Below are 25,856 nucleotides of genomic sequence, written 5' to 3'. Positions count from 1 at the left end.
AGAATGACACAAAACATGACAGCTTATTAGCAAATATTTCACATGTACATTATAGGAAAGATCCTTCCGCTCAGCACATAAATTGTTAAAGTCTCCATTTATCATACAGATCCAGATTGTTCGTACCGCCTGCAAAACAACACCTAGCTTTTTCTATGACACCTTATAGCACTGGATTTTCAGGTGCTTTAAACAGCAAGTAATTTAGCCTAGTATCACCAGCAATAAAAGGAGAATATACCACTTTGCAGAAACACAATCTGAGACTCAAAATAGTCAGCATTTTAAAAGGCTGAGGCCCAATATGACTCTGCTTTTCCATAGATGTGGCCTGCCCAACAATCAGATTTCCTTTGATTAGATTGCATCTACTCCTGAAAGAATGAAGACAGATCAAAGGGGGGAAAAAAAATAATAAAAGGGGGTATTGGGTTTTCTGTCTGAATTTAATACCAAAACTGAACAAACACCTGAATGCAATGACTTGCTTATCATCACACAAGCTATGAATAAGGCAAGATCAGATAACAGATAGCTCACCATCTTTTACCCTCTTTTTAGGGAAAAGGGCAATATTGCCTCAGAGATACCCATTTGCTATAGGCACTTCTAATAAAGGTCACTTCTTTGTCCTGTAAATGGCACCTCCTCTTCAACACCAGCTACTTACAAACAAAGCTCTGATATCCGAACTTGAAATGCATCTTTAAGTGGCACCCAGCCATTTATACTGACCTACTCTAGCCAAAAGACATCTTGAAAGGGATGGCAGGTTATGACAAACTGTGTCTTGTCTTCCCCATGCTCTTCTGTACACTTTTCAAAAGCCAGGAGGAAGAGAAGAGAAAGAGATTAAGTGGCAGCTACTGCAAAAGACATTATCTCTTAGTGAAGGATTCATAGATGTAAAAGCTTTTCTTCTCTACCAGCCAACAGTTAACCCAGTAGTGTGAGCAATAAAACTCTGGGCTGCAGCACTGAATGACCAAGCCAACGAGCCAATGAAGAGATAGAGGAAAAACATTTATCTATCCCCAGTACACATAACACATTTAAAAAAAAAAGTAATACTTAAGTTCTGTTCAAAAAAAAATTCTTTTACAAAATACCTGGAAGTTTAAAAAATAGCACAATTAATAATACTGTCTATGCAAATTGGTAGTTATGCCACATCACAGATGTGATTACAGAACACATGATTAAATGTTTGATCCCAAGGAATACCCAAAAATTGGATTTTCAGCAATTCTGGGTATGCCAAGATAAATTATGCCCAGCAGAAGCATGGGTGCTCAATGCTTCCATCTCCAAAACAGACAAGCTAAGGACAGCAAGTAGCAATTATAGGGTGCAAGTTTTAGCACAAGCTTACATCATGGTGTTCAGCTTTGCAACTGCTTTTTCCCCTCCCTTTGTTAACACTGTATTAGAACACATTAAAGCCTACAGGATTCTTCTCAGTTTTGATTTTTCAGTAAAGAAATCCCAATCTTTTCAAACACAACAGTCTAAGAAAACAGAGCACAGGCATATCCTTGCAATTCTGGGTCAAACTTACAAATCTTGGCCTTGTGGCAACATACAGCAGGAGAGCAAGACCCGGAAAAGAAAATCTGGCCAAAACCGCACACACGCAAACCTGGCACTGTTGAGTGGTTTTGGCTGTCAGGCCACAAAATGTTTTGCACCTCTCACCTACACAGCAGCGCTCTGGACAGCCCCATTAGTGGTCTGCTCCCTGTCACACTGCCAGCCATTTCGTCCTCCACGCACTGGCCTGCTTCCTGTTCAACAAGCTTGCAGCTCCACCAGGGATGCAGCAGCTTGCCACAGCATCTTTCTCAGCTCCATTTTAACTGAAGCTGCTAGCCAATGCTCCTGCACACCTTAGGCATCCATCAGTTTCTGATTTCTGTATGTAAACAGCTGCAGAAGTCTGTTTTCTTTTCAAGCAGTTAAGTCTCTCCCACAATGGCTCAACAGTCCCTATGGTAGGGTTTTAGTGCTCAGTGGCAAATGCTCCAACCCCCCTCTTCCACAAAGGGCAGATGTGTGAGTACATAACACATCCTGAAAAATTACATGAACCCCCCAAAGCCCCTCTACCTCCACATGGAAGAAGCAACTGCTAGAGACACGGGCAAGGTGGTTTGAAATGCTTCCATTATAGCACAGAAATGGCTCCTTTGAGAGCAGATACTGACACCCTTCTGCTTAGCACCAGAAGAAGAGACAGAGCAATCACCACTGAGCTAGTCACTAGCTATCCATCTAGGACCACTAAACTTCAAGCACATGATCCTGCCACAGATGGCAGTTAATAGGACACCTTATTAGAAGATGAAGTCCAACTAAAAACCTAAAGGGTCTGGTACCATTAGCTCAAGTAGGCAGTCAGGGTCTAGAACCAAGAAATCATGTCTCTCTCCAGCAATCAATGCTGCCCCCCAAATAGGAGAAGAAACATCCGCTTTATGTGAAAATCTCCCCTCTGTCCTAAAACCTGCCCACTTTGTCCCACAGCATGGAATTTCCCAATATACAGAACACCTGTAAATCACAGAAAGTCGTAATTCTTAAGAAGAACTTAGCACAAACAGCAGAGTCAAGAGAACAATCAGATAAATCCTTTTCAATGAAGATGGACAAGCTGGTCCCATATTAGGGGAAGTTATTCCAAGCCTGCAGAGTGGCATGACAGGCTGTCCCATCTCAAAAGGAAATTATTGGTACTGTACCCACATGTCCATTCTGAGTGGGATGACACTAAGGCAGAGATAAAGGGAGCGTCCACTTACTTTCCCTGTAATGCCTTACTATTTATTCATATGAACAGACATCATCCATGCTGTCTTCTTGTGTCAGCTCCTAAGCAGGGATGTGGGTTTTTTCTTATATTTCAAATCCAATATAGTTGTTGCTAATCCTCCCCTTTCCTTAAGTAGAATTATTTACATATTGAAAGGCAAGGCATATCCTTCCCAACTAAAACAGCACATGATGCGGAGGTGGCAACACACTAAAACACAAACATAGCCAGATGAATAATTATGCAAAAACATCACTTTCCTACTCCACGCAAGTGCTCTGTGTTGCTGACTCAGATGTCTTCATTCCAGCAGACAAAAAGCTGGGGTTTACCACTGCTGCTCCTGCTGAGGCTTAAGAAAGCAAAGTCAAGCCTACACCAGTCTCAGCTAGGCTCAGTCTGGGAAGCTCTTTAGCCCTAGAAGCCCCAGCCCTGCAAATCCCCAGCGGGAACTGCCGATCATGGGCACATTTGTAGGAGAATAATTAGTTTCAGAGCCAAGACTGTGCTCCTCCCCCACCCCCTAAATTAAATAAGCCAAGAAAGAGTATGCAGCCATCCAGTCATTCCTGGAGAATCATTTTTCTGACTAGGTCTGCACTTTCAGAATGCCATTTTTCACTATTGTTAATATGTCTCATTAACTAGAAGCTCTTAAGCACAAGACCATTACTAAATGCAGTTTACACTGCACAAAAGCAATGCCCTTATTATGGCAAGGGCAGGAGGGAAGGAAACAGTTTGCCTTTCCATAAACACTGATAATTCAAGTACTATTTGCCCTTCATTTGGCTTCAGAGTTATTCCAAATGAATTGACAGTTAAGAGAAGGATGCCTTTAAAGATCTCCAGTTTGCAGTCAAGGCGTAGTTCACGACTTAAAAATGAACAACACATCATTTTAAAACACAGCAATTGGAAAAAAAAGACAAACACACCTCCTCTTTTTCTTAAGTGAAAAACTTTCAAAGCTTTTTGGGGTTAGTGATCACACCATGGATTTATAAAGATATGCAACCACATCCTTAAATTTCAGACGCATAAGCAACTTAAAGGAACAAACATTTCCACTCCCACCCCCCAAACAGCCAGACTCTGGATAGTGAACTCTCACTTCAGCTGAAAGTCCAAAACAACGTGTGTTCCTGGAAGCCTAAAAGAGAAGGCTGTACAAGAATTTCACTTTTATGAAGCCACAGAGCCACTAAGCACAGGGGAAGCTGGCATGCTTCTTGCTAGAAGAGTCAGCCCGGGTAATAGTTAAAACCCACTCTCAAGAGTCAAAGAAGTACCTACCCAATTTGTTGCAGTGTTTCAGTGCTCCAGAAAACCTGCAGAATCACCAGGGCTTTCAGTTAGTAATATAGTTGATATCCCTATGACTTGTACATTGAATCAGCTAATAACTTACAATATCATTTTCCACAGAGAAGCCTTGACATCATACTCTTCATGCTTTTGATTCAAATACTGCTTAAATCAACCTGAATTTCTAGTAATAAACAGACACAGTGTTTGTTTGGAGGCAACCAGCATACCATCCACAGAGAGAAGCAGAACAATGTTTATAGCTCCAGTGTAAAAAGTTATTTCCAACCACGCGCCACATCCAGGCAGTTCACAGGACTGAGCTTGGGAGGACTGTGCTCCACATCCTCCTTCACAGCATTAACATTCCTTTTCATAGGAGGTAAAAAACTGGAGGGGGGGGGAAAATGCTTCCTAAGTGTCTTTTACATAGGGCATAGAACTTCTAAAAACAGCATCACAGAATGCTACATTATTGGTTCTTGAGGCTTTCCCTTTGCTCTCCTCAACCCTGCCCTCCATCAAAAAATCCCCAACAAACTAGCGGAAAAATTTTTTGCAGCCTGGAGGCCAAAAAGTTACATGCAATAGTGCTAGCATAGGTTCATGCACCAGCATTAGTCTTCAACAGCATTACACATTATTCTAACATGCTAAAGATTAAGAAAACAAAGCTCAAGTGCAAAGAAAGACAAATGTCATTTCCAAAAGTGGAGAAAGTCAAGCCATGATAGGCAGTACTGTCAGCTCCTAAATTTAATATACACTCACTGCCAGGGCACTAATTCATTTTGTCTCTAATTCCATAACCAATGGTGGCTGAAACCTGCTAATTCAGGTAGAATAGCAACAATTCAACTTAATTCATGCTATAACATTAGGACAGCCAGATGGCAGAAAAGACAGACTGAAAAAGGAGAGTGAGTGGCTGGATGTCCTTTGAGGTTTTGTTTGTTTGTGGGTTTTTTGTTTGTTTGTTTGTTTTTTTAAATCAAGCTATAGGGTGGATTACTCCCAATCCTGGAGTCAAACCTCCACTCCTTCCCCCATCTTCCACTCTCCTGTGGTGCTAGGAAAAAGGGAAGCTTGTATTCTTCTCTGAAGTTACAGAGAAAACAACTGTCAATAAAAACAAAGACACAGATCTATGTTTCAGGACTATCCCAGTCACCCTGTACAAAGGGCACAAGGAATTAAACTCCCATTGCCAAACACAAATAACCTGAAGAAATAAGTCTGTAAGCCCTTTACTTTTTAAAAAGAATTCCTCTCCAAATATGCCGACTTTAATTACACCAAGTTTCTCATCCTTTTTTCCAATCTATGATATTTGTCTCAAGGCAGCAAGTTTGAAATGAATTATTGAAAAGATAAATTTTCAATTCATTGCATAACCACATATGTCTCTTATTACAGAAAGGGCACACAAGAACATCTAGCTAGTTTTCACAGCACACTTTAATTAACCTTAATCACATTCCACCTCTCTCTAGCATTTTCCTTTTCCCTCCGCTCCCCCCCTCATATGGATTCTCCTTCCAACACCTCCACAGCATGGTTTCTAAATGCCTTCTAAACAAAACCTGAATCACACTGTTTGAAATGAGAGCAGTATCCCCAGCATATATGAAGTGTAGAATAGCTTTCTGGTCATTCTCTCCCATTTTTTCTTCCCTCCCCTGAACCAGCTTTCAGTTAATGACAGGTCTTCACCTCTGTCCCATAACTTCTCATTATTCCTTCTGACAAGCTAACAGTAATCTCCTTAAATGCATCCAAAATTTTATTCCTCCCTGGGTGGCAAAGGATGTTCTACACTTGAAGACTTCATATTAGTTTGGCAGTATTGCGTGATCAAGAAGGCTTGCAGCAGTATACCTTGTGCATCTACAGCTTTTTCCTTTGGAAACACTTCATATGCCTTAACCATACATTAATGTGCATGTTTACAAATTCTCCAGGATGTAGGAAACCTTTGCACAAACAGACTGATTAGTCAGCCAAAGAGACACAGCGAGTGGGGAGCAGCAACTGTTTCCTGACAACATCCCATAATCTAAATTTTCACAACTGACTCAATTACTTACTCAGATCCTGAGATGCAGCCAGTCTTAGAATTTACCTAAATTCTTGTCATAAGATTGTTCTTATTTTCGCTCTTAGGTACAGTTGCTGATCCTAGAGATCTAAGTTTTTATTTTTGACGCCCTACTTTTACTCATTTCCGAAAGCAACCCATTGCAGATGTTACTGTCCCCATTCATGTAGTTATGACCGATACAAGGAACAATTTTATATCTAAGTGATCTCCTTTACTTTTTTCTGATTAGTCTTCACAAACACACACACAAAAAAATCATGTGATGTTTATTGTCATCTGTGTAAGAGCCTTCTGTATCAACAACAATTACCTGTAGTTTTCAAACCATCTCTTATCACTGAAAAAAATAACAGAAAGGTAGAGAGTCCAAAGGCATGAGCAACATAATGTACATCAGAGATGTACTCCATAAACAATAAGCAAATCAGAGGGAAAAGCAGTACAAGGAAGACACCAAAATCTTATTCCTATAACCAGCAAATTAGACTACAACTCCTCTTAATACTATATGCTTTAGCCCACGTTATTTTCCTGCCAAATGCCCACAGTCTTTTTTCTACCTACACTCTTCTTATCACTGTTATAGCAAAGAATATGACTTGGACTCTTTTCCTAACTCATCATGGCTTATTGCCAAGTGTTCTGGAAAGCACTTTAAAATTCGCATCTCTCTCAGTATTTCCATGAGTAAAACCGAGCTAATACTTCCCTGCCCAGCAGTGGTACTGGAAGAATAAAGGATGCTTAATGAAAGCTATTGATGTATTACGTTGTTGACAGGGGGAACAACAAAGCAAGACTGAGGGTACATGGCTAAAAATAAGCTACAGAAACACTTTTCTGGTGGCACAGAGGAGCACAGTACAGTGGAAGAACCTTCTTTCAGGTAGGGGAAAACAAATTTTGGGAGGACAAAGGGTGGGGGGAATCAAACTCCTGGAGAACAAGACTAAACACCCATCCCTTTCCATAGGAGAGAGCAAACTCCTAACAAAACCTTGGGAAAAAAACCTACTTGGAAGAAGTTCCTGGCATTGACTCCACCTTTACCAACATATGAACAGAAACCATAAGGCTATCCTGTGCAGGAGGGGCTACGCAGGCTCCTTCTCATACAACCCTGACAAACTTCAATTCAGACATCACTATCAGGGCTGTCCAAGCCTGCAGACCTACTGCATCCAGTCCCCAGTTTCCCAACAACACATCTGTATGATGTGGCCCTTGAATAAAATGCTATATGATAATGGAACCACTGGTCATCAAACAGTTGGATTTCTTTTGAATGAACCAAGGAAAACTATGTTTGAACCCAAATGATGAAAACTCAGGAGGGAAACAAAAACACAGAACTTCCTGCATGCTCCTAATGCTGGTATTCAGCAGAACGCCATTCTTCACTGCACGAGATACATTGGGGGCGCCTGTATCCATGCAACAGCAAGCCTATATTCATCGCTTATTTTTTAGCTATTCCAAACCAGCTGAAAGAGGGAAGGATGCTGGAAATGCTGCCTTGATTTGGTATCTGAGGGACATGAACGAGCAGAGTAAACTAACTGGAAAATCTTCTTGAGAACACAGATGAATGGTTCTGTACCTGAGTGCTGAATGACTCATCTCCAAAGAAGATAATACCTCTATCAAAATAGACTCTTCTGACAAGAAACACCAAGTCTCGGAGGATTAGAATAATTTAAAAAAAGAAAAAAAAGGCCAAACCATCTATTTTAAGACTAAGTTCCCCTAGCAATACTAGGATAACTTTAAATTAAGCAGAGCAAGCTGTAAATACAGAGCAGGCTACCAAGAAACTTCAGTGAGAGAAGACTTAAAATGTACACATGCACCACACCAGATATCACCTACAGCAGAGCCACCAAAACACTTCTATACAAAAGGGCAAAATATACCACGTATCAGTAAGTCCACACAGCAGTTAAGAACATGGAGCAGGGTGGGGTGGGGGGGAAAGAGACAGCATGGCTGCCTCCAGTTCCTGAAGAGTCCAAAAACTTGATCTTGTGTATGCAAAGTTCTTGGGTACTTCTAGGTATTGTATAGAAGCAAGACAGTGACAAGACATTTTAAGAGGAAAAGTCACCACTCACTAAAGCAACTTTAAATGTAAGGATTACTTAAAAACATACACAAAACTGTTTCTAAGCACTGATAACTTTGAAGACGCTCTATCTAGTCAGGGAGGAGTGTCTCCCAATCTTTCTGTAACCAGGCTCTCCTTCAGGCAGCTGGCAAGGCTCTGCATTGCATGGGCACAGTGCCCAGCCCCTTGAGACTGCTGCCATCATCCCTGCACCGCAGCCACCCGGCTTCCCAGTCCCAATGGCATCAGGCCTGAAAACCAAGTTGCTATTCCCCACCACCTGGATCCAAAGCCACTCAGAGGTCTCTGCTCCACATGCTCTCTTCCAGGAGTACAATACAGGCACGCAAGAGCTATCCACTGGTCTGGTGCACTAACGTACTACTCCACATGCACTTTTCTCAGTCCCATCTGCAGGAAATCCTGGTTCCCAGAGCTACACCCAAGCAAACACTTCCATGGCTACTCCGAGAAACCTGTCTGGAAACCAAATGCCTTCCCATCCCTATCACTTCAGTAATTCCTTACTGAAGGGCTCTTCTGAGCTTGGTTTCCTGATCCAAGGGATGAGACAGAAAAGGAGAGAGACCTGCTGCAATACAGAGAAGGGAACAGACATCTCCAAAGAGGCAGATGCTCCTTAAGCTAACACTGGCACCAGAGACTGCGTTTTGTCAACCCACGGCCTCATTCAGCTGGACCTTGTAACTTGTCAGTATTACATTCATGCTTTGCTGACTGTAGCTACAACAAAGATCAGCTTTTTCAGGTGTTGCAAGCTGCAGATCTGGGGTGGGAGAGGTGTTTAAAAAGAATAAGCACACACCTTCTCCTCCAGTCTAGACCAGGCATTTGGCAGTAACCCAGTGCAACCTAATACATCCAGTACAAGATGCAAATTGCCTGTAAGGGACAGCCCTGTACACTGGACACACAGCTCTGCAGCACTGACAACCCTATCTACGAAAAACAAAAAGGTCAGAAACAAACTCCAGTGCAACCAAAGAAAGGCTTTTTTCTTCTTTCCTTTTTCTTATTTAATTTTTTTTCCCCCCAGGCCAGTTCAGTTGCCACATAATCTATCTGGATCACACTGGAAGCTCAGTGTGCTTTCCACAGGGAATCATGCTGCACAGTCATTGTGGTGTCTCCCTAATCACAGGTGATGTACTGGTAAGGGACTCACGTCCCCCATAAACATGCTTATAACAGAAAGATCAGGCATGCTAGCAATGAGTTGGGAGTCCTTTCTGCACCTCAGTGACATTTTCATCACCATAACTGGCCATGGGTAGAATATCCCAGGAAGCAAACCCTAAAAATAACTTCTTACAACAAGTCAGCCAGTCCCACAGCAAAAGGGAAGGGAACATTGCTTATACATGGTTAGCACAATTCAGTTATTATGAGATGTACAACTAATGCCCAGGCAAACAGGAGAAGCAGAAAGGAAACAGAGGAAGAAAAGCAGGTGGTGAATCACACCCCAATTGCTCCTGCATCACCAATGACAGTCAATAGGAGATGCTTTCCCAACTGGAAATAAAGAAACCAAAGTAGAAACCCAGAACCAAGTCTGCCCAGAATACATTCAAATGCAGCAGAGGGAGCCTTGCTTGCTAAGCATCAGAGTGAAAAGGAGCATGCACTCTCCCCAGCTGAAGACACCTTTAAGGAAGGTCCTGTGAGGCCCTCACCAGCTCTGGCCCATAGAGTTCCAAGTATCCCTGTGGATCCCTGTTGGGAAGGCATCACACTTCCCAGCTGCTTAACCACAGAAACCACAGAGGACTTTCTTCACCAAAATATCCTCAGAAACTTGTGGCTGGGGAACTAGCAAGCAATCCTGCAAGTGCTCCCAGGCATGGCTGACACCCAGTCTTTCAAAGGGCTTCTGCACACTGGAGAAGCGGAGGGACAGGGGAAGAGCAGAACAGCAAGCCATCCAGTCCTCAGCCACATGCTCAAAACCCCATGGTCCCCAGCCAGCCTCCCTGATATGCACTTGAGGGGCTGCAATCCTTGCAGAGCTCCCCCTCAGACAGCGCATCTGCCCCACTTAAAGCAGGGCTACGGCAGCACGTGGTCCCTCTCCTCCTCCCTGTACCAAGTCACTCAGCAGCAGTCCCCAGCCTGCCAGGTACAACACCTGCACAGCCATGGCACTCCAGCTGACTCCACCTGTGGGCTTCCTCCCTGGCATCACAGCATCCCCACAGGTCACTGGCACCATCCCCTTGCACCAGCAAGTGGTCACTTTGACAGCCCGTGCAACAGAGGAGGGCACAGTAATAAACCTGCGACTCATGAAGCCTCTGCGTGCTTCTGAGTCACGTGCAGAAGCTCACAAGCTCCGAATTGTAACAGGACATCCTGTGTGAGAAGCAAGTGTGCAATAAAGACATCCTGACAGGATCAGCCCTAAGCAAACACCTAGTTAGACTCTGTGGTGGAGTGAGGAGAAAAGCATGACAGGACTTTCCAGTTCCAGGGCTGCTGCCTGTTGTGCTTTTCCACACATTTTCCAGCTCCTGAGCAGCTGGTGCAGACACAGGCACAGAAAGGAGGGGCTCCTAGCATCAGCACTGTGCTACCATCCCTTTCAACTCCTCCTCCTTCAAAAAGTCTTTCTGAACAAGTTTCCCTGTGCTGTGGGTAGGACCCAACCACAACTGCAGACATCAGGCTTGCCTGCGCTCGCTCCCTCTTGATTTACAGAACTTCCCCACTAACAGCTGCATTGCAGATGAACCCTCTTAAAGTGGACATGCAGTAAGCAAGACAGTAGGGCACGGAGCTGCTCCGAAGGTGACACAGCCACACTGACAACCTCTCCGCCACACACACAGCAACAGTGGTCCGTGCAAGAACTCCAGTGACTCTGTCTCAATCCTGCTATGCACAGAGGGTCTGAAGTGCATAGCTTAGCAAAGAGAAATCCCACAAAGTGAGCTCATTTCTGGACATGAGCTCCTTTCTTCTCCCCATCAGTTGATCACGTCAGGTGCCAGTGGATTTGGATGAACCAGCTAAATAAATATCAGACTACAGCTGGTTAGCAGACAAGGTAACAGTGTGGCAGGGAGGCAGGTCTCAGCAGCGTCAAGTCACTGCAATGCAGGATCCAGGAATTCAGAGATGCAGAAGGAAGAATATAAATTCCTCTGGCTCAGCCGAGCTGTATGTTTCCTAGTTTCCAAGCTGGCCGCCCCCACCACTTCAGATAAGCTAACTGCATTGGTGAGACCTGAGTTTTGTTTCTAAGATGGGGATGGAGTTTCAGCTATTTTTCAAATGAGAAAAAACTTCAACAGTTAACATTTCATATTTCTTCAGAGAGAAGAGCAGGCTGAAAAGCCTAGGAAAGCCAAGAAACTTCTTGACCATTTGTGAGGTGGTGGGAGGGAAAGCTTTTTAAGCGCAGCTTCAGGACTACTGAAGAAACTAAGTGTACACAGCCACAAAGAGTTAACAAGGCATAACATGCTTCCTTAAAGGTCGGTAACCAGCTCTGCAGCAACATAAACTGCTAGCAGCAGCCAGACTCACCTGGACTTGCCAGCAATATTTGATAATGGTTATCAAAAAAGCAAACTACCTTGTTCCTCTTTTTTCACATCCCTGATGCTGAACTTGGCTGTCTGGAGAAGACAAGTGCATTATGAAAGCTCAACTCCTAGTCTGCTGCTGTAGAAGCACTTCCACACAAAGGACGAGCTGACCAACACTTCATTCCTCTACATCATCCTTATTAAGTGCAAGAGCAATTCAGACAGACAGTGAAGGCTGCGGATCATTGCTCTGCACTGATCAGGCAACACTGAAAATTTTAATTCGGGCAACTTCATAACTAGCAGTAGATGCAACACAATAGCCTAATCTGCAGAGCTGGCAGGTTCTAGGCCAAATGACATACAAGTCAAACAAAAATGGGCAGAGCTGGAAGTTGCTTTTCAATCCTGCAGTCCAAAAATCAGGCATATTTAAAGTAACACAAGTGCTATGAATCACTACTTTAACTTGCACTGAAGAAGCAATCCATCACGATTGAGCTTTGCCTCTGCACTGGCACCAGTTACAAAATAAAGCTGCGCAACTTCAACTCTTCCAATCTCTCTGACACAATCTCAACAGAGGACATTTGATACCCAAATGGAGTACACTGAGAGGCACCGAGGCAGGCAAAATTAAACTTAACAGCATACCAACTCTTTGGGCAAAAACCAGAAAGAACTTCTGCTTGGCATCACCAAGCTACACTCTCTACTAGCCTCCAAGAACAACCTTCCAGCAAGTGCCTGTGTGTTACAGGGGGCACTAAAGACAACTTCCTTCTTCCACATCTATTTTTTCCTTCAGCCCCCCTGGGTGATTTCTTGGCCCATCACCCACAAATGTTATATGCTTTGACACAAGGTGGTAGGAGGAAAACAAACAAACAAACAAAAAAAACCACACACACACAAAAAAAGTCACAAGATACACGATACACACGGACATTTTCAGAATGGCAGCTGCTCCACTACAGTAGAAATGCTAAGTATATTTGGCAGGGGCTGGAGACCAATACAAGAGGTTTAGCAAGCTGTTTTCCCTGCAAAAGCTTCCAGGGCACCCATGCTATTTGAAATGTGCATCTAGTAAGCGCGTCCCAGAGAAAGCACTGGACTATGCCCTCTGAAGTCACATTTTGAGTCAGGTGTATGACATCAGATCTCTAGCAGCAAGCACAGCAGCAGGATCAACACACACATCACACACGTCTCCAGAGCTGCAGGGAACTTTACACACTAACTGTATTCTGCTACACAGACAAGAAGACCCCCCACTCAGAAGGAAGTCCACCAACTGCAGACTCCTCTGGAATGTATGGAAGATTGCAACAAAGCAACGGGTTCAGGAAATAACCTCCTTCAAGAGAAAGGTTGGGGGTAAAACTCATCTGCTTGAGCTATCTTATGCTCAGTCCCACCTGTAAAAGAAGAGGGCTCAGAGGAAGGAAGAAAACCCAATGCACTTAAGTTTAAAGGTTTCTAGCTCTTCTCCCTCCTTTTTTCACCTCAGACTTCAGGCTGTGTCAGACCACTTTTCCTTTTCTCACTGCTCCCCTGGGATTGAGAAAATCTCTTCCTTCAGAGGAGAGTTGTCTTCAACATCAAGAAATTACATCTCTCTCTCTTCACAGCTATCACCACAGTCTACACCAACTGACTTACCAGAGACGACACAGTAACAGCAGAAGATAAAGCACATCCAAATACTGAGTTACTCCACTAGACAAGCTGCAGCCTACACCAGCTAACCCAGGTGCCTAGAAGAGGAGTGGAAGCGAGGGAAGGGAAAGGAAAGAACCCTTTCCACAAGCTTTCAGAAACTGGCTTTGGAGCCTTAACATCCTTGTTCTCACTCATGGCCTGTATTCACAGGGGCTTAAAAAGCCCACTGGGATTTGGGCTATGGGGAAAGACCTATACTATTAATTTCCATAGGTATTAATGTCTCATTTAATCAATAAATGTTTTAAGTTGAAGCCGCCCTTCTAGAAAGGAGCTAGTTTTAATCACCACAATTCTATCTTACTAAGTCTGCAAACATTTTATGCTAGTATGTGCATTGCTGCTCCACGTGGTTTGCCGTGCATGACCAGCTAAGTCTTTCCTGAAGCAGCCTGCAAAAAGGTACCATGATAACTTGCAGTACTGCAAACAACCAAGTGGTACCAACTTTTGAGCTATGGGGCATTGAGATTTTGGGCACTGAGGGCAGAGACCCCCGTCACCAGCTCCTTGCTCCCCAGCCAACTGCAAAGCATTAATTCTTCTAGGACCATTCCTTATAATGGTCAACCTCCACAAAGGAAGCTGCAGTACAAGGTAGTGATAGGACTTCCCTTAGACTCCAGTGGAGGGAAAACTCGCACTACCTGCCCACCACTTAGGCCTTCCCCAACATGCTATCAGCTCTGATATGCAGGGACACCACTACAGCTCTGGGAAGAGAAGCCAGCAGGGACAAAAGCAGTATGCAGGGTCAAGACCAGTACTAGCCCTAACAGGGCTGACATGGTTTTGCATCAGACATTTTCAATGACAACAGCCTTGCGTTATCAATAATACTAGTGCAGGCTGGTTAGCTTTATGTTCGATAGTCTGAAAACTGCAGGCAACACTGAAACTTGATTATTTGCACCAACTCTGATACAGAAAAGCTGCAAGCATGAGGTAGAGAACTAGAGTTATTTGTGAGTATAGGGAACAGAAAAAAAAAAAGACCGAAAAAAGAGAGAGACACCATCTTTTCCCACTTCTTACATTTCATCTGCCAAAACAATGCAAATCCTGCCCATTTACCCAGTGAAAGTAGCGTGCATTCACCCCCTCTTCAAACAGAGAACCTGTCAGAGCAGTATTGCCCACAGTTTAGACTGGAGGAAGAATGCCAGTCCGCATTCCCCTCCGCCATCCCAGTGGCTATAGGAAAGCAACCCTGGTATTTCTCACTAGGATGCTGTCCTTCATTAACACGTCATCACCCGCCTTCATCCTCCTCCCCTCCCTTCACTCCTATGAGAAAGTTTAATCCTTTGGCTCACACGGATCTGGTAAATTTTTCAGTCCCTGTTTGCCACTGTCATCATGCCAATAGCGCCCCCGAGATAATCCAGCAGCTCTGCCACAGCAGGCAGGCTGCTGCTCCCTGCCTTCTCTGCCATTTAGCCTTTGGCTCAGTAGGCCTACAAAGAGCTATGCCCACTCCCAGGCTCATCTTCACGGGCACCATCCTTCCCTAGAGGTATGTTTGCATGGGTTTTGTTTTAAATTAACTGTGTCTTCATTCCCACAGTGCCTACTCTTTACTCCAAGACAGCTCTCAGCTCAGTTTTTGGGACTCTGACAGAATCACACTTAACAGCAGCACTGCAAAAAGAGATGCTACCTTTGCTGCCCTGGAGAAAAAGGGTCTTGTGTTTAACAGCCATATCACCTGTGCCTTCTAGCAAAGAGAAAAGATTAGCTAGCACCCTTCTCAGCAGCAGGACACTAACCTGGACTTGTCCCAGTGTCACTGCTAAGCAGACTCCAGTCACAGGAAAGACAAGACAGCCCAGGGCTGTGGCCGCCTGGCCGATGGCTCACTCAAGATGGGAACTTTCGATTGAAGCAGCAGGACAGCAGGTCACCACTTTGGAGAGATATGTAACTCATGTTCTCAGGAACGTAATGCGAAAGTACTGAGAGTACAGTATCACATCTACATGCACATGCACACACACATTCTCTGAAAGGTCATCACATTTACTCAACTCACATCTTGGAGACGGGGAATTCTCCTTCTGACTCTGCCAGGAGCAGAGCGAGGTAGATCCCGACACCAGGAGTAAAGCCATAGTTACTTCCTCCTTTCCTAATCCCATCATAAAAAGGGAAGATACAACATTAACCAGCTCTCCTTATATCTCTGAATTATTCTCAGAGTCATCAGTAATTAGACTCTTGCACCAGCCACCATCTTCCCCAGTCTGCTCATCTAACAGGTGGGAGCAACAGGAATTCTGCAATATTCTCTGGAAGGAAAGGGGGAGGGTAAAGCAGCATTACTAAAGGGATATTTTCAATCAAAGCATTATAGATTAATACAATTACTGTAACCAATCCACGAGAGACAAATAAACATTAAAAACAAATTCAAAATTCAAACAGAAAGAAAGGGAGCCAGAGAGTAACAGGTGGAAAAAGCTATAAGGAATCAAAATCTAACAGCTATAGACTCAGTTTCCCCAGAAGACTAAATCCATGCCCCACTGATCTTCAGCTACCCTCAGTGTTCAAAAGCTGATTTCTAAGATACTGCTGCCCCATTTCTTCAGAAGTATTCTGCTACTGTTCTCCAAAAATCATGTAGGCAGCAATACCATGCTGGGGAGCTGTAACAGAAGTGTACAGTGATATTTAAATAGACAGCAAATTTAAGAAGGTACAAAAAGGAACCTGAGGTCAGCCTAGCTCACAAGACCCTACATTTTGAAGCATTAAGCTTACTGTCACAAGGGCCAGCAGGAACTACAGTTGTTTAAATTACAGCTTGACATTTCTTCCATACACTAACAAAATATAGCGAACACTTCAAAATTTTAAGTACACATTTGCCCATCAGAAACCAATGCACCTCTGCTTTCCCCAACATGACTACTCTGAGCACTGACAACACTTCTGTTGCAAGCAAACACACAACGAGGTAAGACACTCCACATTTCTTCTTACAACATTCAAGGCTTCTTCCCTGTGCTGGTGGTCCTGGTGCCAGCTGATATTGCCTTCTTCCCCCAGCCAAGCCAATAGCAATAGCTCATTCTATAGTCAAACACTGGCAAATTAACATTTTTTGGTAACATCTATTAACTTGGTCAAAGTCAGGTTTCAAGAACAGAGGAAAGAAAAAGAAACACCTGAAACACCACAATAGGTGATAGGCCAGAATTAATGAAAAGGGGGCGATACCCTGGTTGTCAGGGTTGTGAAGCAGATAGGTGATACTCATAGGTGGCACAGAGGAGGGAGATTTTTATATTAGCATGCTTCCCTTTTAAAAATTGTCCTCAACCAATTTGCAGGGCCAGAAAAACTAAAATCCTTCCAGGGCATGGAAGGGAACAAAAAGATTGTCGTAGCCCTCTCTTAAAACAGTGGTATTAACCCACCATTTCGGCGCAGTGGGGGGGCAGCACTCTTCAGAAATTTCTGCATGATCCACGGATAAGTCCTCCTCTGGCAGTGATGGTTTTGCACTGTCCAGAGAAGAATTAAATTTGGAGGCAGTGAAATTTCCATGCTACACCCCAAAACCAACAAAAAACCCCATAGCTTTTGCACTGGATCCTTCTTACAAGAAATTCAAATAGCTCTCTCTGCCCCAAATATCTACAGTGTGCTCAACATCCCGCTCTTCGCTCTTCATTGCAGGGATACCTGGAAATATTTCAATCATGGCTCGCTGATCCGAGTAAATGCTCTAGAGCCAAGGGCTTCGGGACACGTGCGGGAGTTAGTCTAATCACATCTCTGCCATACACAAATCCAGTTTATATTGGGAAAACAAGAAACACGACTCTCTCGCCAAGCCCTTTTCTCCAACCTTACGTGGAGGCAGTAGGAACTCCTGCCCAATCTGTGTGCCTACTGCCCCCCCTCCTCATTGTTAATGCTGGAAATTTAATACTCAATGTGACCACTGAGAAGACAGACACAACCTGAAATCCTGTCTGCTCTGTTCCAGCTCCTTTATAAAATATACAGCGTAAACTGAGAGGCAACCTAGGGTAACCCCAACCATCGCTGACATCCACAACGGGAGGAAGCCAGGTTCTGGCCATAGGGAGTCACAGCAAAAGCAAAGCTTCCACCGCTCGCCACCCTGCCAATCTCTGCCAGCTCTCATGCCAGGGCACACTCCCGCCCGCGTCCATGCGTTGGGGCGGGCAAAAAGCCAGGCTGACCCTCGGCAGCCCCCCACCAAGCTCCCAGTCCCAGCCTCTCCTCCAAGGTCAGGGTCTCTGCTTTTACACACACTCCTCCTCTTCTCCGAACACCTCTTCCAGAGAAATTCCCCCTAGTGACATATAGCGCTTGAACCCCTCTTCCCCTAAGGAGGGCTGCGGGCGGAGGCAGGGAGGAAGAGGAGGGGGAGGCAGGCTGCTGGCGGGAGGATGCAGTTTCTGACATCAGCGGAGCAGCCCCCCCCGCCACCCCCCGCCGCACGCATGTGTGCTGCGGTGCAGAACGGAGAGTTCAGGCGCTCGCTGTCCACGCACCCATCCCACCGACCAGAGTCCTCCCCCGCAGCCCCCAGCCGCACACACCGCTGGGGGAGGGATGTGGGGGGGGTGCAGCACTCTGCTCTGACCATCCCTCCACGTGTGCAAGGACCTCCAAAAAAATCCCCAGCCATCACTGCAGCTGATCTCCTATATATGCTTCCTAATCACAGCATCTCTCAGACTCCTCGCAGGCAGCAGAGGGGAGGAGAAGCTGGGGCGCCAGGGAAGCTCTTCACCCTCAGCCCAAGGCCCACCCTGCGGGAAGGGCAGCTCCTCTCCCACACCAAATGACCAGACCTGACTTGGCTGCTCAGCAAGTACAGCTGAGCGGACACGGTTTGATTTGCTGTCCTCTGCAAGAAAGGACATTCGTCCCCAACCTACAAACACAGGCACACACAGAGGACAGCTATTACAGGACATTTCTACATGAGTTTGGATTTGCACTTCAGCCATCTGTGACCGGTATGCTGGGCTTTCCTTGCTTTCACACAGAGCCGATTTGCCAGGCTGCAGTGCACCACCGTTGCGTTTGGCTAATTCTAGCGGGTGTGCTGTAGCCCACAGGGGACTTCAAACCTAGCAGCCACAAGAGCAGTCCAAGAGAGTCTTAACTCAAACACCGGCTGAGAATGTTTACAGAGCAGATCAAGACAAAGGTTAGGGACTGATGCTGCTAAACTTCCTCTGCAACATTCAAGCTCAATGTTTCAGTGTCCAGGGAAATTACTATTGACACCTCCAACCAAACATACATACAAAAGCCCAAATCAGCAACCACTATGGAACTGAAAGCCAGAAGAAGAGAAATGTATGAAAAAAAAATGAGTTGGAAGTGTCAAGAGAGAGCTTTCTTCCCGTCAGGGTTTGATACTGCTCCTCCCACAATCCACATAATCCCCCACAGGAACAATAACAGAAGAACCGGGTAGACTGCAAATTTTCATCTGGTTTACAAATTCGGAAAGACAAAGATCAGGGAAAGAATCCACCTCTTTATTCAACAGGCAAGAGCAAAGCCACAGTAAGGAGAAAGCAGTGAAGTGGTCTAACTTCCTAGACAGCTGCTTTTCGTTTTTTCACCAAGAGATGACACTTGCAAGAGTTGAAAGATACAGATTATCAGTAGCATATGAAATTCAACAATATATGTGATGCACAGAGATTTCTCACCCCCCACCTAAGAAACAAGGGCCAAAAATCCTACACATGGTGGTAGGATCACTATGTACTATTTGGCACAAACAACATCCTAAAAATTGTCACAGGATAGAGCTCTGTCTACCTCTTTCCAATCCAGGACTATCTCTTGAAGTATATGCTGGAGAGCCAAATCCTGGATATTTCCCTACTGCTACTAAAGCTACTGCTTCTCTGTTGATCCTTTTGATCACTGCAAGTAATTTTACTTCATTTGAGCTTCACTGCTGCCCAGGAAATGAAGCACTACTTGCTATGAATTTTCATGTTCAAGAAGTATGGTGACACCCACAAGACAACTTCCAAAAAATTACAGTTATTATTTCCCTCTACCCGTAGCTCTAGTAAAAGCCTGTGTATTCAATCCCATAGGAATTTCAGATGACTGAAGCATTTTATTTTCCCCATGTGTAATAGCCGCTGCTCTTATATGTCAGCTGAACACTGACTAAGGTGAAGTCTCTTTCCCTTCCATTTCCACAAGCACTTGGCCCCTATCTGACATTAAAGTTCCTGGCATACTCTTCACCAGGCAGTCTTAAGCCTCAAAACAATATGAATAATAGCAAATACTTCATTAAAGCCAAAATATGAATTTTAATCTAGACCACCTCTTACTGACACAATTTATTAAAAAAGAGAACAGGCATCCCAAAATCACAGACAATACAGAAAAAAGAGACTCTCCTCTCAGCATATGACTTTGTATTTACAAAGGGTGAACCTTACTAGACTGAAGTTGTTAGGACCACCCTTCACCAAGACCAGCGCCGCATTCATCCTCCTTGCTTTCACAGAGAAGCCTTGTAACAGCACCATGCCTCTTCAACTCTTTACTGCTTTAAGAAGAGAGTTTGATAAACACGTCAAGTAATACAGAACCCTTTAAACGCATACAATTCACCCTGAAGTGTTCCTCTTCCTCCTTTTCAGCTATGTACAGCAAGCTGTTCATCACTTCCCAGTCAGCTATCTAGTATTTCTTCACCAAGAGTCTTGAAAAATAAAGGTAACAAGAAGTACTGCAGAAGGAGAGCAAGGCTTTGTTATAATTTTCTTGGGCATAATCAAGGGAAGCACTACAGCAGGCAAACTTCTGCAAAGCAGCAATAGGCTAGACATACTTCTCAGCTGCAGCAAGACGCTGGCTCTTGAAGTAGTAGTTACCACATCAGGCATCTATACAGGTTCAAATTCTGCTAGAGAAGGTACAAAATGTTAAATGTAGCTATGCTTAAGTTGGAGAGAGGCAGGCTGTTCCCACATGAGAGAATATTCCGGTGCTGTGACCAAGCCTAGAAGAAAACCAACAACGCAGGAGGCAGGTCAGAAGGGTGCGTTCACCCATGCAATAGACAGGCATGCAGTTGGGTGCACAGGAGAGCCCCGTGCGTATGTATTGCTGGGCAGAGACATGGCCTCCCCGGGAGAAGTGCTAGCTTGGGGGAAGGAAGCATCAGGCAACATATATCCAGGATACTGCAGAATTAACGCCATAATTCTCCTCCCGTGGTAGACAGCTTTCTATAACACCTTTCTCCAAGACTTCATTTTCAGGTTGCTGAATTGAACCTCCCTAATCACTGATTTACAGCTGCAATGCCTAAATAGCATGCATTCTTCCTTCAATGCTTTAAAGACCTATTCCAAGGTGAATTCACTAAGTTCCTATCAAAATATTCAGACCCTTTTCGTACTAATCACTTGAGCTATCAGCAAACACAACTGGAATAACTGAGGAACCTATACATTCAGCTGGAGTCACCATCTACTTTTCACTGTAAATGCAGATTCTTTACTCCTCAGGTAAGACTTCAACGAAACCCAACCAGTCCATTGTTTCTGGTATTCTTCTGCACTAGCAGAAACATCCATTTCCCTAATCGGCTCTTCCCACACCTGCCCTCTACCTAACCAATACCTTTGTAAGTAAATCATTGCCAGCTGCCTCGAGTTATGTAGCTGAGGACCAGGCTAGTATCCTCAATGTATTTTATTTATAGGAAGGTATGAAATCTAGAAAGTTAAGTAGTAGATCAAAACATGGCCTGTATCCACCCATACTTACTTTTTCTACTTGCTGGGTCACAAAACTGTTATCCCCTTAATATGAAAAACAATTAGAATCTATATATTGCTTCCTCTGTCACTCATTAGGTGCCCAAACACTTAAAAACTGACTCAATCAGTTCTGCTACTTTTGGACTTCTGCTAACGTGTTTCTGAATTTTGTTGCAACTATATTCATCCTGCTGTTTTCACCCTTTTTCTTATCTCCAGAGTTAACTTCAATACCACCTCCTTTGTAAGGAAACAGTTTCTCATTTGCAATCAGTTTATCAATGTACCCTCTCCCTTCCCTAAGGAGGCTTGTGTCCACTAGCATCTGAGAAGATGGCTCTCCTCAGCTTTAGACCTTGCTACAGGATCGACAGGGAACTCTGTGGAACGAACACAGCATTAATGGCCATCAGCAAGCAAAGCCACCCTTCAAACCTCTCCCATATTAAGTTGAACTAATTTTGAACTCAAAAGATTGAATATCCCACCTACATCAGCAGGCACTGTCACCTGACCATGGAAGGACACCAATTCCTACAGGATCTGCAGCCACCTCCTAAATAATCTAGGGCTCCACTGGTTGGTCCCCAACGCAATCTGACTCAGGCTAGATACTGAAATAATACATTATCACATATGCTTACTTCCACAAGTTGGGGGGCAGGATGCGGAAATCAAACTTCATGGCACTGCACTCTACTTCTGACACTACTCCTCCATGCAAACTATAGTAAATGGAAATTTTTCACCCTTCTTCAAGCTATCTTCTGGTCGTATTCTGGCAAAAAGGAGAATGCATATTCTATTTTTCTCGGCCTAATACATTAATCTTGTCAAATCTGAAAGGCCTCTAAGAACTTAGATCTTGTCTTGTTCACTTCTTCTAGAAACAGTCGCCTCTGGCATCTCAACTTGTTGCACTCTGCTTTCAGCATCATTTACTGCAGTTTGGTTTCTCTTATTCTCCCTCTCATCCATCCCACCCACGAAGCAACTTTAATCCCTGTAAGGGATTCCCTACACACTAGAAGATACACTCCCCACATACTACAAGGTACACTACCCTTTGTGTATATGTATGTCCCTGGAAAACAGAAGACCAACAGCTTGGGGGAAGAGTTAAGATTTTTTCTCTTTTCATAAGACTACAGTCTCATTTCAGAAGTCTCCAGGACTAACAAAAGCAAAGAATACTTGTTCTAATTTGTTGAGAAGTCTAGTTCGTAAGATTTCTCCATCCAACCTACTTCTGCCTTTGAAGGCAAACTTGTTAGTTTCCAAACACACCATGTTTAACTACAGCAATGCCTATAGCATCTAAGCCCCCAAAAAAAATAAAAATCACATCTGTTCTGCTAAGACGGGTCTCCTAGGTAGAAAATACATTCAGCAAAATCAGTCTGCAACACTTCTCTTTATTATGAGTGATCAGTACACACACGTAGAAAATCTTCTATAAATGTACCTCTAGCTCAGCTTGCAGAAGAAAGATATCAAATAGAAAAAAAGACAACACCACAGAGTATACGTTTCCAGATACAGGAATTTTTCTATCACCCTACGCTACCTCCTTTCAATCTCCACTTTGCCACAGAACTCAATTATTTTGTAATGCTGAAATAATGACCGAGACAAGCAACTTCAGATCCCTTAAACTTATTACAGCTTCAACTCCAGTGAAGTATTTTCTATTAATAAAAAGAAGAAGGGTTGATCGAGACACTAACCTCTGGCTGACAGTTTTTTGGTGTTGATGATTTTTGCAGCATATTCCTGTGATGAACTCTTCTTTACACATCTGCGGACCACAGAGAAGGCTCCCCTAGAAGACAAATAAAGAGGGTAGGAGCTATGAAACTGAAAATGAGAATACAATAGCAGCAATTTCTATTCCCAGAGCAGACCAGATTAAGGACATGGCAGAAGACATACAGAGGAGGGAGTCAACACATGAGAATCTGATGAACAGTGCATGCTGTCTGATAAGCAAATAAAACCCAGTCTACATGGTACTCAGGCCTCCTGAAGACCCCTCAAAAGCCCCCTCACAGACAGCACAGTAAGAGCAGCACACTGTGCAGGGAGAGAGAGACACCATACGGGCACAGAAACAGGACATTAAGAGATTGATGAATGCAAGACAAACAGCCCAGGACAACACTGCAAAAACTAGCTGATAAGTCCATCTCCCAAAGACAGTACCCCCAGCAGTTACATCAGACAACCAGGACTCATTTCTCCCATGTTTAAAGTGCCAGCTTGGTCACGAAACCGCTGCAACACTTTGCAGAAGTTACTAGCTCTCTTATATCTCTCCACCCACCTGCAAAATGGAGATAAGCATGTACCTATTAATGAAGTGAGTAGGAAGCTACAAGGCTTTGTACATTTTCTCAAGCTGCAACTATTGATATTATTACAACTATTCCAAAGAGCCACTTGGAGAACAGGTCTGAGAGAGAGGGAAGAAGGATTTCTGTGAGGAGAAAAGATAATACAACAGAGACCAAGGTGAAAAGATAGGGACTCAAAATCTACAGGACTACACAGATGAGCGCTTGAAAGCGGTCCCTTCTTTTTAAAATAAAACAACAACAAAACAGGGTGGGAAAAGAATAACAACTGGCTTTACAGGAAAGATCTGAAAAGGGAAAAAGGACAAGTAAGAGAAAACTGGCAGAAAATTCTAAGTGCTTCAGGCTAGGAATGTCAACCCGTTGTCTATGGACAAACGGACAAATGTACATATCTGAAGTATAAGAAAGGGGAACAGAAGCTGCACGAGGGCCCCACAAGACAGTTAGTCCTACAGAGAGCCTAAAATAGCCTGAATCCTCCTGATACTGCCAGAGTCCTGGCTTATTCTCCCCTTCCTCAACCTCTACATACAAACCAATAAGCAGCAAGGTGAGCACCGGCACCAGGGCCCAGGCTCGGTGACACACAGCTGCAGCAGTGTGGGGAGGGACGGGGACACCGGGCTGGAGAGAAGAGATGCAGCAAAGCCCAGCGGTTGGTGCAGGAAGGGAGGGAGGGGGAGAGCAGCAGCACCCAGGAAAGCACTGGCCCCATAATCCTACCCTGGTCGTTGCTACACCGCCTTCCTGTCTCACCGGGCCTCCCTGCAAAACCCTGTCCTAGGGTGCAGCAGCAGGTCTGCCAATGCAGAGGCAAGTGCGGAGAGAGGGAGGGAGAAGCGCGGTGCAGCAGCACCTGGCCCTTTCACAGGGACAAGGAAGCGGCGACTTAAGCATCGCCAAGTGGCAGTAACAGCGCCGTGTCCCGGCGCAGAAACACTTGAAGGGAACGGCAACGTGCAGCAGGGAAACGGCGCGGGGAGGAGAAGGCGGCAGCCTGGTCCTGAGGAGGGCAAGGGGGAAGAGAAGAAATCCCGGGGTGCAACAGGAGGGTGCAGCCCGAGGCAGGCTGCGGAGACACCCCATCCAGCGGCGGAGATGACCCAGGAGCGCAGAAACACCTTTCCCTTCAGCGGCGATGCCGCCAGGGCGGACGGGGGGGGGTGGGGGTGGGGGGGGTGTTGGCGAGCAGGATTACAGCGCGCGGCAACTAATCCTCCTCCGGCTCCCGGGAGAGCCGGGGCGCCGGCACAGGGCTCCCGGCAGCGCCGGCGGGTCCCGGGGCGGGCGGCGGGGCGCGGCGCGGGCTCCGTACTTGCCGAGCTCCTCGTAGAGCTGGTACTCGTCGGTGAAGCGGGTGCACGTTGCCGTGGTGGCCATGTTCGGGCTGCGAGAGGCTCAGCGCCGCTGGGGCATGGGGCAGGGCGGCCGGGACGGGCCGGGACGGGCCGGGCGGCCGCGCTGCTCGGCGGCCTCCCTCCTGGCTCGGCGGGGCGGCGCGGGCTTCCCCCAGCGCCCGGCTCGGCGCTCCCCGCTCCGCCGTGCACAGTCACCGCTCGCCGGGGAGGGGAAGGAGGCTGAGCTTGGCCAGCACCGCGAGAACTGGCTCGGAGACACCCCGCGCCGGCCCCCCCTCCCTCCGCCCCTCCGCCGGCCCCGGCCCGCCGCGGGGTGTGGCCGCCGGAGGCGCTCCCGGGGCGCCCGCAGCGCCGCCGCCCGCGCGGGGGGCTGCGGCCGGGGCGCGGCCACCTCCCCACCCCCCGCTCCCGCCCGCGGCCGCCGGAGCGGGCACTGCAGTCAGCACCCCCGCCCCCGCGCACGGAGGGCGGGCAGACTGCGGCGGGCTAGCCGCCTGCTGCGCTGCGCGCCGTAGGCGGCGGGGAGGCTGCAGGGCCACGAGGAGACCCCCGGCCGGGCGCACGGCGGGTATTTCTCGTAGGTCCCCCCGTGGGGGCGCCGGGCCGGGGCCGCAGCGCCCGGGGCGGGGAGATCCGCGGCCGGATTTAACTTCCTGCGTGCAGGGGAGAGGGAAGGGGAGAGGGAAGGGAAGGGGAGAGGGAAGGGAAGGGAAGAGGGAAGGGAAGGGAAGGGAAGGGAAGGGA

At 45.8% G+C, this 25,856-nt stretch overlaps 1 protein-coding gene across 12 annotated transcripts in view; it reads right to left on the bottom strand.

Moving 5' to 3' along the window:
- CAMK2G (calcium/calmodulin dependent protein kinase II gamma) overlaps positions 1-25,334 on the bottom strand; it is a 120,070-nt gene extending 94,736 nt beyond the window's left edge. For 3 of the 12 annotated variants that reach the window (XM_049809504.1, XM_049809507.1, XM_049809510.1), the window contains exons 1-2: positions 25,070-25,332; positions 23,125-23,219 (exon numbers count right to left, since the gene is read on the bottom strand). In XM_049809504.1, the coding sequence (XP_049665461.1) occupies positions 23,125-23,219; positions 25,070-25,134 (160 nt within the window). In that variant the 5' untranslated portion in view covers positions 25,135-25,332. Of the gene's footprint in view, positions 1-23,124; positions 23,220-25,069 lie in introns of all 12 variants that reach the window. The other 9 variants (XR_007507155.1, XM_049809500.1, XM_049809499.1 and 6 more) reach the window with 5 other exon arrangements.
- Positions 25,335-25,856: the final 522 nt, after the last annotated feature.

The sequence above is a fragment of the Accipiter gentilis genome, chromosome 9, assembly GCF_929443795.1.
Source record: "Accipiter gentilis chromosome 9, bAccGen1.1, whole genome shotgun sequence".
Lineage (NCBI taxonomy): Eukaryota > Metazoa > Chordata > Aves > Accipitriformes > Accipitridae > Astur > Astur gentilis.
The sequence above is the reverse complement of the archived record's forward strand: the minus strand, read 5'-3'. Positions and strand labels throughout refer to the sequence as shown.